Source organism: Cygnus olor, chromosome 2 (genome assembly GCF_009769625.2).
Source record: "Cygnus olor isolate bCygOlo1 chromosome 2, bCygOlo1.pri.v2, whole genome shotgun sequence".
Classification (NCBI taxonomy): domain Eukaryota; kingdom Metazoa; phylum Chordata; class Aves; order Anseriformes; family Anatidae; genus Cygnus; species Cygnus olor.
The window spans coordinates 125,911,537-125,925,159 of NC_049170.1; the positions used below are offsets into that span (position 1 = coordinate 125,911,537).

Genomic DNA, 13,623 nt, shown 5'->3' on the forward strand with positions numbered 1-13,623 from the left:
ACTTTAACAATTAAAAAAAAAAAAAAAGAAAAAGATAAAACAACCGTTTGTAAAATTTTATAAAGAAGCAATCTGAAAAGCTCAGAGATCACTGTCTATAAGATTACTGGTATACTGCATTAAGTTAAGATGAATGTCTGTCAAAAACTTCAGATACAAACAGGATTCTCCAGATATTCACTTCTAAATAGGAACAGGTTCAAATTTTTCTTTTACCACATTAAATTATTTAAAAAAGTTTATTTCAATAATCATGTAATAATAACATCGTAAATGTTCCAGTTGCAACTATAGTCAGCTGTATACATGAAGTGTACTTTGTGCTTTGAAAGAGACAGAAAATTCTGTCTTCCAGTTACATTAAAAACATATTCTCTGTTAAATATTAGTATCACCTTTGTATATCCTAAAAGCTTTACAAATTTCATCTGTAACATATTAAAACAAACGGAGATAGTATTAGGCAAACAAATTAGAATAGTAAATGTAGAGATTTGACAACTATAGTTGCACAGATTTCAGCAATAGCATGTTAGTTCCTGGTTACTCAGCTCTAAACAGAGCCAATTCCTTTAAATTACAGTTGCTGATATCAAATTTATGAAACAATTAAAAAAAATCTCCCAAATTTGTGTGATGATTTTCTCATTTTCTCATTTTTCAAATGAATTTCTCATCTTTTATATGTTTATACTACAACTGCCAAGGAATGAAGCACATTAATCATCCTTTCAGCTTTCTAATTACACAGCTTGTGCTTTTTTTTTTTTTAAAGTATCTTACATATGAGCAATTTATAGCACAGATGCACAAAAGTAGTCTCTACTTGACCTCTAAATTCAAAGTTCTGTAAGATATTTATAGTGCATTGAAACATTATTCATTTATATTTTTCTTGACAGTCAGAACTACGTACGTTAGTAGAATAAAACTCAGAGTGCCTTCAGACGTACCCTTACAAAATAATTTAAGAAGTTGATTTTCTCCATGTGAGGCAAAACTGCTGTCATGTCTGGCCACTGTCCATTTCACTGTCAAGGCAGTGACTCTGTTATTTTAATTTTAAGCACTTCAGTGTCTCGTCTGAAGTCCTGCCACTTGTTTCCTTCCACCTGCACTTCAAACCATCTTCCCTGACTTTTTTCCACCCTCTTTTGTACCTCTCGAGATATTTTCTGTCACATCCACTCTCTCTTCAGTCTCTCTTAAAACGTTCTTTAGAATTTGCTTCATGTTTCCTCTTTAGCTTTCTTCCCCCTCAACAATTGTCTTCTCCTTTGTTTCCTCAGTGGTACCCTGAATTTTGTTCTCTGACAGCCTGGCTTCTCTTAATGCACGAAATTTAACATTAGGCAATGTACTGGTTAGGCAACGTACTGGTTAGGGAAATTAAGAACATAACTCCTCAGTATATGATAGCTTCCACTAAGGCAGAACACATTACATCTGTCTGTTAATTACCAAAGTGACCCTGAAACTGCTGCAGAAAGGATTGTCTGTGCACAGATCCTCCATCCCAGAGACAGCCCCTTCTCATGTGAACCAAGGTGTGTCAAGAAGCGGCCTCTGGGAAGTTTTAAACACGTGTGCAAAAAGAGAGAGATACGATCAAATACACTACAAATGGCTACTTCTTACTCAGTACTTTGACTTCCTTCATTTTTATTAATCTTAACATATTTGCAGTTAATGAATGATTGTTTTGCTTTACTCTATTATTCATTTTCCCCCCTAATAGTTGAAAACATTAAATTTTGCTTTTTTATTCAACATAAGGGGAAAAATTATTTACTTAATTCCATCTTTCTGATTCCAGCACTGCTTACTAGATGATGACAGGAAATAACAATGTAAAGGATGTACTTAAAGCAGGTTTTAAAATGACTTCCGTAGAAATAATAGGATAGATCTGCCACATTGTTTTTGAGGATAACATTTTGCATAGAATGTGGCAGACAGCAGTATAAAAAATAAAAGCAATTTTCCTTATGGTTCTTCTTGTTCAGATCTTTGCTTCTTGCTGCTGATAACCAGCTATTACTCTCCAGTCATTTCCCTTCTATTATCCTATCTGAATCAACTTTGAATAGAAGTTTCCCAACAGGAGAAAAAGGAGAGAATAAATAGATCAGGGCTCCCAGATTAAGTATTTGCACAGCACTGTGCACCAAGGATTTCAGGAAATGGACACATTGAAATCAGTGTGTTTTAAAGCCTTACTATCACTTCTCTGAAATGAAGGAGCAGCTGGGCAAGAGGAGCAGGAGCAAGAGGCAGCAGCAAGGGAGCAGCAGCCACTAGATGGTGCTTCCCCCCATGCCCACACTGCTCAGCCCCAAATCCTGCCAGCGCTCAGCCGTCCGCTTTGCTGGCACAGGCTCTTCATCCCAAGAATGATATTATTTTCCAGTGCACAGGTTTCTATGTGAGGCTGCCTCACTGTATAGAAAGGTCAGCTTCTTACGTTTGGATGGGTTTGCACAGCTGCAATGCTTGGATCACGCAGGAAAAATATTGTGCTCTAGTTTCAAATCACTTCAGGTCTCAAAATACCGTGTTTGTCGCCAAAAAAAAAATCAAAATCAGTGAAGGTTATTTCCATTAAACAAAAACAAAAAACTTCAACTGAGGAGGGGCACATAAAAAACACCTCGTTTACTTGGCCACATGCCAAGAACTCTACAAGGTCTGTCCTTTAATACTCTTACTGTCTGGAATAAGAAACACTTTCGACCTAAGCAAAAGCTAATTACACTATTAGCTGGAGATTTGTGTGAAAATTAGTTCAGTATCGCCACTCTTCTCAGAACAAGCAGTGTATAGAAAGTAATAAATGTAATAATTCATAAAATTTTTGCCCTAAGTATAAAGCAAGGAGAAGTGGAAAAATACTTAGGCAGGATGAAACGTGAAATGGGTTAAACATGCAGCAGTGCAAATATAAATCAACAGTAAGTCTCTCCCATCATCAGCAAATAGTCATGTAATTGCTCTGTAAAAAGCAAATATAACTATAAATAAAAGTCTATTGAACGTGACTGTCTGTTAATTCAATAAAGTATTCTGTTAGTGTAAATATATTCTGTATTATTCACTTCAATTATGCTAGTGGGATCTAAACAAGGAACTTGGTATAGATGCCACCTAAAGATGAATTCAAAAAATTAATTGCAAAACACTTTATTACTAGGGTACTTTTAACTTTCTAAGTAAAAAGATACTGTATCCATTCCTGACCACAGTATATTCATAGACCAGCAGCCTCTGTATGTCTCCCTATGTCATCTCTTACCCGTGTTGCATCTCCGTCCTGCTTTATCATATCCATTCCAGGCAGCTGGTTTGGAAATAGATTGCCTCCCCTCATAGCAGGATCATTAACCTATCGGTAACAAGATATTAAAGAGAATGAATTAAAAATGATGTTGGGAAAAGTAGTGGAAGTTAAAGCTTTATAAACCACTAAGCTACTTGCATATACCACATTTGAAATGACACAGTCATCAGGAAAGCAGCTATATGGCCGAGCACCCTTCTTGCACAGCATGTTTGATTTATATTATTCTGCTTTACAGTCAACAAACAAAGATTTAATTCCTGATACTATGACCCCTGTGCATATTTAACAAAACAGGCTCCATAAATTAGGTCGGTATTGTTGTAAGAGGACTTGCCTGCTATGAAAGTCTTGAAAGCAGAAACATGTAAACACCTTCCTAACCTCAATGACACACAGCTTTTCTGCTTTTGCAAACCACTATGCAACTTTTCAAAGACTGATGAGATAATATGCAGGCTGAACTGTATCGACTATTGATTTAGTGTTAATGACTCTTTTTTTTTTTTTCTCAAAAGCAATGAGAGGAAGATCTCATTAAACAGGAAAACCTGCAGCTCCATCCTTTTCTAAGTGGACGGTCTCAAAATTTTTCTGAATGTAGCCGTAGGAAAGTATCCGCACAACCAAAGGATCTGTTATGCTTAGTTATGTGGAAAGAGCGGCTTGCCAAATTTACAACATTGCTGTCTTAATCAAAGGATTAATCTTACCACGTAGGAACTGCTGTAAAACACACAACACAGCAAGGGACTGAAGTATTATAAAATCCTTCCCTTTGAAGTTTTACAGGGAAAAAAAACATCTCCCTAGAGAGTCTTGGCTAACTCAGTTCTCTTTCTTATTTCCCTCAGACTAGGTGTATGTGATAATAGTGAAGATAGTCCCCTCTAGAACTTGCTGGAAGGAAAAAGCTGTTTTGTGTCACCTGCCCTTTAGGAGATCTTGGTTGCCAAGGAGAGGAGGTTCTGCCACTGCACTACCTCGCTTCAGCTACAGCAACCTGCTGCAGCAGGGGGAGAAGACTGCCTTGAATTTACCACACCAAAGTCCTCTTGTTTCAGGTCTTCTTGACTGTTATTTCTGTTGCTACTCCCTGATTTTGCAGAGTTGCAAAGTTAAATGCAATAGCATGGCTACAAAGACGGTTTCAGCATGCCGCCAGAGACAAGACTGCGGTTCAACAGGAAAGGTTAAAAATTTAACATTTTTGCCATGGAAATTTCAACTCTAAAGACATTGATTGCTGAAGCACTGCAAGTCTCCTAGTGATTCTTTCCACTTAAAGCAGATGGAGACTTTTTTTTTTTTAAAAAAAAAAAGAATCTGAAAATTTAGATCAGAAAGGATGAGAACCACACTATTTTGATGTGAAAGAAAGAAAGCAAACAGTGTCACAGCTTTATCTACGTGCATTTGATGAAGCAAAAGAATCCATGTTGTAAAAGTACATTCTGCTACTGATAACATTCATTGGAATGCACAGGCCCAAATGCCTTTTCTATTTTGTTCAGTAGATAAAGGAAGAGAGAAAAAAAAAGGCAAAAATACAAAATTGTATTTTAGTGAATCAAAAGCAGTTTGGGAACAAAAAGAAGAGTGCATGATTTGCATCATGCAAGAGTTAGGAGAGTCACGGAAAAGGAAGATGTCTCCCGGCTGCACACTGCAAGAGCAATAAAGGCATCGGTGAAGTTCCAATCACTGAATCTCTTTGCAGTGATGATGCAAGACTCCTGACTTGCACAGTAGCAGATGCAAAGCAAATCTCCTGGTTTGTCACATGAAGACATTTGCTTCGGAAGTCCTTGAAACATAAAATATCCCACATGAACTCTTCTGTGGGCAATAACAATTCAATCGGAAAAATAAGAAAAAAGGACAAAGAAATTGATGAGTTTTTATAATTTTCCATGGGCAAGCGGTGTTATTAAATATGAAATCTGACTAAAACAAGGCAGGACATGTTTTACAACCCCTCTGAATTTAAACACATTACTACGGCTGCCCGCTAATAAAGTAGAATTATTAATAAGATGAATTAGAAGTTTTCTTCCCCTCTACAGCTCCCTTCATCCAGTATGCTGAAGAAAATCAAAATACTGTTTCAAGCTAACTCTCAGTAAATGCTATGATAATTTTGACCTCAGCATTACTGCACCTATGCAGATTAATAAACATCTCTTCTGAGTGGGCATCCAGATAGTGGTTTATTTCATATTCTGAAAGTTTCCTCTCTTGCACAGACTTCAAATTGCTTCTCTGACAGCCCAGTAAATCAGTCAGCAGAATTAAAGAAAATACAGTCATTCCGAAAATCACCAGTTACAAGCAAATTTTAGCACAGCCTAGGTAAACTGCTAAATAAAGATGCCAAATTGTATAACACTATGTCCTTAAAACAAGAAAAAAAACCCTATAAATTGTTAATATATTTATTTATCCCCATCTCTCAGAAAGGAAAATGTGAAGCAGCACAGCAAACATTCCTGGGGACTAAAAAGTAGTGTCTTCTGGCCCAGAAATGGCCCCTCAACTGCCAGCTGGCCAAATCTGACCTAGATGAAACAAAAACATTAAAAAATTTGCTAGCAGTTTGCAGATGACACAGTGCTGGGGTGGTAAATCAGGAGGAAAACAGGTTACTCTTACAGAATGAGCCACTGTACCTTGGATAAATAGACTCAACTTAACAAATGCATCTGAATGTATGCAAAAGGAGAGGAATATGTTTGGGTACAAAGAATGCAGGTTTTATTTGTGGGGCACTGAGAAGGATATGGGTATCATCCTATGGGTTTCACTATGAGCCCACCAGTGCGACAGTGTCACAAACAGAGCCAAGGCAAATCCTGTTGAAAGAGAAATTACAAGCAAAATTTAACTCTCTAGACAGCTTTTGTGAAATCACTGTGCCCAGTTACTCTGTGCATACTTCTAGAACAATAATGGAGTTTAAAGTAGATTCACAACAGGGACCAAAGGGCTGAAAAACAAATATTGAGATGAATAAAGAAACTCAACCTATTCGGTTTACTGGAAGTTAGATAAATGCTATCTTGAAACAAGATCTATTAGTTTAACAGGAAGGAAAAGCAGTGCAACAACTGTGCCAGTGGAAACGGTAGTCTGCATGGAAGTCTGAGATAAAAACAGATCTCTTTCTATAATGTATGTGTCTTAGTTCAGGTTCCTGGGGGGAAACTGTGTAGCATGTGCATGCCGAGAAATCAGACTGGGCTGTCACCTTCCAATCCCTACTCTCTCTCTCTCTCCCTCTCTTTTTTTTTTTACTATTGTTTTGCTACATTAAAATGTTTAACAGTATGTACTTGGAAACTACTACTACTACTAAGTTTGCTGTAGCTGGGAGCTTAGCAACTGGAAATATCAGAGAAGGTGACAGATTTGGCAGTATCAGAATTACTTCAGGTCACCAGTATGCAGCAGCTGTAAAAGACAAATGTGATCTGGGGCTATATCTGTCAGCGTATTCCAAAAGAAATGGGGAAGAACTAGTGTTATGCACATGGCACTGGTGTTTAGGAAACAGTGATTCACACAGGAACAGGTGCAGAAAAGGAAAAGGAATGTAAAGACTACAAGAAAAGACTGAAACAGCTTGTTTAACTTACCAGAAAACAAAACAACAACAAAAAACGAAGAAACCCAAAAGAAAGCAAAATGAAACAAAACTAAATCCCTGACCACGGCAGTGGGGTTGGAACTAGACGATCTTAAAGGTCCCTTCCAACCAGAGCCATTCTATGATTCTATGATAAAACAGCAACAAAAAATCATGTTGATAGAATGGCTCTATTTAAAATACAGAAAAGAGGAAAGAAAAAAATATTTAAACTAAAGGACTATATTGGAAAAGTAAATAGCCTGCTACCAAATTTAGGCTAGAAAAAAGACATTTATTAACAAGTAAATCATATGTCTGCCTCTAAACTCTAATTTTATAATCTCAAAAAAAAAAAAGATTTGCAATACTGTCAACCATAGCAGTAGAAACTGCCTGAAGACACAAGCAGCATTTGCCTGCCAATATTTCTTAGAAAGGTCCATAATTTGAAGTCTGTGCGTTAAATGTACCAAAGTTCAGCTCTCAAACAAACATACAAACCTGTTAATTAAGAGAACCTGTTTGTTAGATATTTTAATGCACTGAGTGATTTTAATGATGAGTCAATAAATGGAAATGTTATTTTCCTTTATCAGATGCTCTAATTAGCAGTCTCAAATGCAAATAAGTGTGTAAACCTCCTCTCAGCAGAAAAGAACAGGTTACTTACTTATTCATTTAGCAATCTATTTTATATGCACCACTTTATGAAAACTGTGGACCTGGGACTCGCAAAGGTGCCAGCTTGAGAGTTCTTGAAGTTGACTGCCTGGGATCTGGTACTACAAGGACAGTGGCAGTAGAAGCATTTTCCACACTGCCCATGCCAACGTATTTCACTCTCACCTCTAGGAAACGGCTGCCTGCCATTCAGTCCTAGCTGCTGAGAACACTACCACAGACACTGGTGACCAACAGCTGTGTTGTGGAAACTTACCTACTGAGAACAGGAGCTAGATCAGCACGCATTTTCCACCGAAGTCCAGGAGCAACTACACCTGCTAGCTACAGTGGTGCTAGGTCAAAATGGGAAATGTAGTTGCAAATGGCGTTCTTTACCTAATTAATCACTGGTTATCTGAGTGCAGAGCTAAAAACAAAGCCTTTTAAACATTTCTTAAGAAAACTAACAGAAGAAACATAATGGCTTACAGCAGTTACAGCCCAACACGGCGGACCTGAAAAACTACTGAAAGTCAAAGAAAATCCTCTAGCTGTCATCTCAAGTCCTTAAATTCTCACCTGCTCAGGACCCATGGAGGACAACCCTGATGTAGGCACAGAGGTCGCTGAGGTCATGCTGATCTGCCCTGTCATCTGGTTCATGTTGTTCATACCACTTGTGTTGGTTGCCATGGATACACTGATGTTCATGTTATTATTGTACATGCTGGTGCTTGCTTGCTGCCCAAAATGTGGTGGGGACTGTTGTGAAAACATGCTATAGCAAGGAATGGAAAAAGCAATGTGTCAGACTCAGAATGCTGAAGCCACTAGGAAACTACTCTCTTTTCAATATATTTTAAGCTAGAACTTGTACGTATTGTTGTTTATGCCAACTTCAAAGGAAAGACTAGTTTTCAGCTACATCAATGTCTAAGGAATAGATTTTCAAAATTTCAGGTCCCATGTCCGTGCACAAAAATGCATGCCTTTGCGTGTGAAACTATGGCAGAGTACAAATCTGTTATGCGTGTTCAATAACAGCCAATTAGCTGCCTAAATATGTCTCCATTTATATTTTAAATATGTTTGGGAAAGTAATTTTTGGAGGGAAAAGAAAACACCTTTTTTCCCCTCATCATTATCAAAGCACAGGACTGTTAGGTTGGTATTGGATCTGATCTAGTAAGCTTTCTTTTTCCAAAAGAGGCCATTTGTACATCTGAATACCAGATTTGCACTTACAATTATGGCAAGCGGGCTCACAAATATAGACATGCAGCTGTGCAGAAATTTATTTACTAAATCTTAGCATCAGGTTTTGAAAATGTGACACTGTAAGAAACAACATAAAGTCTAAGACAATTGCCCTCTATGTTCCTTTAAGACCATTTCAGAACAGCGTAAGAAAAGGTAACTGGAAAATCTCATCCCAGATTTTATTCAAAGGCAAGTACTTTCTGGATAGCATCTTCCTTCCAGTTATATTAAAAGTCATATGACAGGGTTTTTATATTTCCTAAAACACACTCCATTATTTACACATAAGTCTTTTCCACTTTTTAAACATACCTCAACAGTCAATGAAGGAATTATTACTGAAGATGTGTCTGTTTAGAGGATTTGCATTAGAGACTGAAATGCTGCGGAAGGACTGTTGCATGTCAGAGGGTACACAGCAGCCGTCTCTAAATCAGCAGCTGACTTTTACTCTTCTGTGAAGCGCTGCTCCCCCAGATGAGGAAATCTTTTCAAGGTTAACTCTCAGCCATGCACTTGGGTACTCCATTATGTTATTGCTGTGCACTGCCCATTGTGAGACTTTCTTTACAGAGGAATGCAACTGCATTCCGGGCTCAGGACCAAACTCTGAAAATCTCACAATCCTCTTGCTTCCATTCCATCTCTTTTCAGGCCACCTAACCCCATTTTTAAGTTGTTATCTGGATGGCTGAAACAGTACACTACAGATCATTGTGAATACTCAGTGGCTTGTGTAAACACATTTGACGTGTTCTCCACTGTAGAGCTGCAGTTTAGCAAACCAACCATTAGTCTACCAAGCTGCCCTTGCTGTGGTTTCAGCAGAAGCCGTGGCAGCGGTAGCTATGCCTCCTGCAGATGCTTCACTAAGACAGTGAATAAGAGGCATGGACAAGGACTAGTATGAGGGAGAAATTGGTTGCTTTAAGAGGAACTTTACTTGGATCAGCCTCATCACAGAAATACTGTTTTTCTGGGTTTACTAATCCATGTTAACAAGCAGGAAGATGATTTGTAGTTGGGCTGGGATAATAAATGCAACCTGAGAGCATCAGGACAACAAAAACACTGTGCTAGAGACCTGTGTGCACTCCAGTCTCAACTGATACAGCTTGGTTATACACCAACCTGACAGATCTACCTGTATTGCACTGAAAAGCGTAGATCACTGCCATCTGTAAGCTCGTTGCTGCCTACAGACTGTGTTCAACATCCAACCCGTTCAATGTTGACAGAGTGATTATTAGAGATACACTGACTGGGGCATAGGCTTCAACTGAAAAGGTGACTGCATGCACGAGGCATTCTACAATGCTCTCAGAGAATGATAGTTATATGCTGCCCCCCCATATATGTGCAAGCACTAATGGATCGAACCTGGTTGTGCTCCAGCATTTGAGGTAGGAGGTGTTATACAGTCACCGTAATTCCAGAGCAGTACAGAATGCACAGGCTACAGCTCAGCCGACCCAGCCATGTGGAAAGCAGTGTGGGAGCACAACATTTAAATCATATGCAGAAGAAATGCATCCACACAAACATTAGGAGCTGGAGCTCACTGTGCAATGCAGTTGCTTCTTAAGGACATACAGTGTTTCATCAGTTATCACAGACAAAGCAATGCATTGTGTGGATGCACGTCTTTTAGCTATGCACTCACTTGGCCTTGTATGAAGACTGTATTTAAATCAATTCGTCAAGCCAAATTGAAAAGAAATCTCTCTTAGGATAGACAGTTAACAGCAAAGAAATACATATAAACAACCCCATAAATAAATGGAGACCATATGAGCACATAGACCCACTAGTCTGTGTGCTCATTTTTGTTTTGTTCTGGATTTACCTGTTTCCACCCATATTCCCTTGTGCCCACCCATTCATCTCCGTGGAGGACTGATAGGCAGGATTAGCCTGAGACTGCTGAATCATGGGGCTTTGAGTATGAGCTAGTCTTGGGGACATCAGTGGACTCTGAGGAGTGGTCGCCCCTGTGAAGCCTGGATCGGGCTGCTGACTAATACCTAAAGAACAAAAAGAGAAATTTAGCCACTGTACATTCAAAGGTAAAAGATAAACAAACAAACAATAGCTCAAATGTGCAGACATTTCTGTACAGTTCTGCTTATATCACCTGGAACCTATATAACCTTGTGTCTTAATGTAGGACCTAGATTAAAAGCAAGACATCATAAACTAAATACTACACATATAACTTTAACATTTTTTTAACTGAAGTATGTTGGCTACTTGTGTGTCATAACTATACAAGCAGTCTCTTCTCACTAAAGATCACAAACAAAAACACTGTTAAGTGATATATAAATATATACATATATATTTAACAGAAACTGCATTCAAATCAACAAACAAACAAACAGTTTGCTTCTGTCTATAAGTCCATTTTTGCAAAAGAAGTCACCACCTTTTAACACTCAGGCTATAATTTTCAAGTTTTTCTAAAGTTCCTAGAGCCTTAGTATCTTGATTTCCATGTCCATGCAAAAACACAAAATGCCATTTTGTGCAAGGACTTAATCATTTTGTAACATAAAAAAAATCTAGATATACAGAAAACAATTTAAGCTGTAAAATACCAATTAAATGAAGAAATTTTGTTTTAAACCAAGTCATTTTGGTCTTAAGTTTATCAGCAATAGCATACACCACAGCAACAATCCACTCTTACTGCTGGCGGTATGAATCAGGTTGTATGAAATCAATTCCTATATTTGCTGTCTGCATGACTTAACTTCTCTGTATTTCAGTCTATGTCATAAAAGGAGAATAATTTAATGTCCCTTTGTTTTCATAGAGCAATTACAAATTTGTGGAGGGAAGGTGCTGTTACAATTTAGAATATGGTGTAAAGGATACCAGACCAGAATAGATAGCAAATTTAGAATTGAGTGGAAATAATTTGCTTTGGTTTTATCAGCAGAATTTCATATTATTCATATTTATCAACATTTCATGTTATTCAATATAATGTAACATAACTTTTATAATTCTTAGAAATAAAATCAAGAAAGTCTTTAAAAATAACTGTGTGGAGGTCTAACTTACAAAGCAGTATGCAGTTTTGTAAAGCATACAAACCAAATGGTATTAGCTATCATATTACAAACAGGTTTAAGGATGGTGAAGAAAGTTTCTTATCAGAAACGAATTTTTATTATTTAAGCTCAACAATTACTTGTTAATTTTACGTTAAAATGTACACACAAAGGACTGGCAAGAATTGGAAAGAATATATTTAAGCAATATTTTATTACTAAAATGTAAAAAAAATCCCTACCAACATAAGAATGATTTAAAAGGATCAGCTTGTCTTCTGATCACTTTATGTGGTTTGCCAATATCAATTCACATTTTTTTCTTCATTTGCACTTTTACTTACATATTGATTTGTTTAGTCAAAATTCAGGGTCTATCAAGCTAGTGCTCATATGTATATGTGTACATGTGTGCATATATCTATATGTGCACATATCTATGCATATAAGCAAACACACATGTTGAACATTTCTGCTATTGCTCAAGAAAGAAGCAGTCCTCAGAGTATCCGTGGTACTTGAGCTAGGGAAGTGGAAAGTAACGTGTCGCATTCAAGGACTCCCAAGAGGCCTAAACCTCCACGCTTCCCATCTTTCCTTGGGAGCCAGACAAAGGGTTGTGCGATCGGAGCCTGGGGGAGAAAGGACGGAAAGGAGTGCCAAAATAACCAGGGAAGGTAGAACCAGTACCGTAGTTTGGAGGAAACGGAAACTGCTGTGCGTTTGCCTGCGGGATCCGCGGATTGCTCATGGTTGCTGGTATGCCACCGGCGGCCACCATGCTCGGGGTCATGCTCAAGCCCTGCCCTCGCATCATCAGTGTCCGCTGCTGCACCTGCTGCTGCTGCTGCTGCTGCATCTGCCGCTGCCGCAAGTGCTGGCTCAGGATCTCCCGCTGCCTCTGTGCCAGCATCTGCGCATTGATGGGGCCCTGGAGGGAGAACCACCGCCACCTATCAATAAATCCTGCAAAGGCAACCTGACCTGCAGAGGCATCGCCACTGAAGCAATCGGGAAGATCCCAGCTTTTTTTTTTTCTTCCCCACCACACACCTAACAATAATATTAAACGGGGGAAAAGAATCCTGTTAATAATTCTGCTGGGAAAGATTTCCAACAGTGAAAGTGTCACTAACAGAAATAATAACAGCATTTAATGTTGTAGCAATTTTTAATTGCAAATAGAGTAGCTCATTTTAAAAAATGCATCTTTAGTAAATAAGAAGCCTGGTTAAAAATGCAGTTATATCTATTTCTAGTAAATAACTACCCACCTTATGTAAACATGAGACTCTCAGAAATAAAACAGCAAAATACTTATCATTTAGACTGCATTATTAGTATTCAAGCTTTAACATTTGTTGTATGTATTAACAATATCACATTACCACTGTAGTTTAGACTAATTTGAGGGAGAAACAGGAAAATAAAGTTTGTTATCATTATTTTTTTTTAAGTAATGTTTTCCTCACCTGTGTTGGCACTCCAGGTCTCAATGACAGATTCATGTTGGAGACACTACTGATCTGATTTATCAGTGGCTGCCGATTCTAAAGAGATAAAAAAAAAAAAAAAAAGGAGAGAGAGTTCTTAGAAGGAAAAAAAAAAAAAAAGGAGATTTTATATACAGAAGCATAAACATCTTCCCAATCAGTGGGTTTGAGGACCTAGCTGTACAA

At 38.0% G+C, this 13,623-nt stretch overlaps 1 protein-coding gene across 8 annotated transcripts in view; it reads right to left on the reverse strand.

Annotated features, from left to right (window-relative positions):
• The window catches only part of NCOA2 (nuclear receptor coactivator 2), a 201,814-nt gene that overhangs the window by 5,332 nt on the left and 182,859 nt on the right, over positions 1-13,623 (reverse strand). For all 8 annotated transcript variants that reach the window (XM_040545930.1, XM_040545929.1, XM_040545926.1 and 5 more), the window contains 5 exons: positions 13,417-13,494; positions 12,635-12,875; positions 10,735-10,912; positions 8,208-8,406; positions 3,293-3,382 (listed from right to left, as the gene is read on the reverse strand). In XM_040545930.1, coding sequence (XP_040401864.1) covers positions 3,293-3,382; positions 8,208-8,406; positions 10,735-10,912; positions 12,635-12,875; positions 13,417-13,494 — 786 coding nt within the window. The remainder of the gene's footprint in view (positions 1-3,292; positions 3,383-8,207; positions 8,407-10,734; positions 10,913-12,634; positions 12,876-13,416; positions 13,495-13,623) is intronic.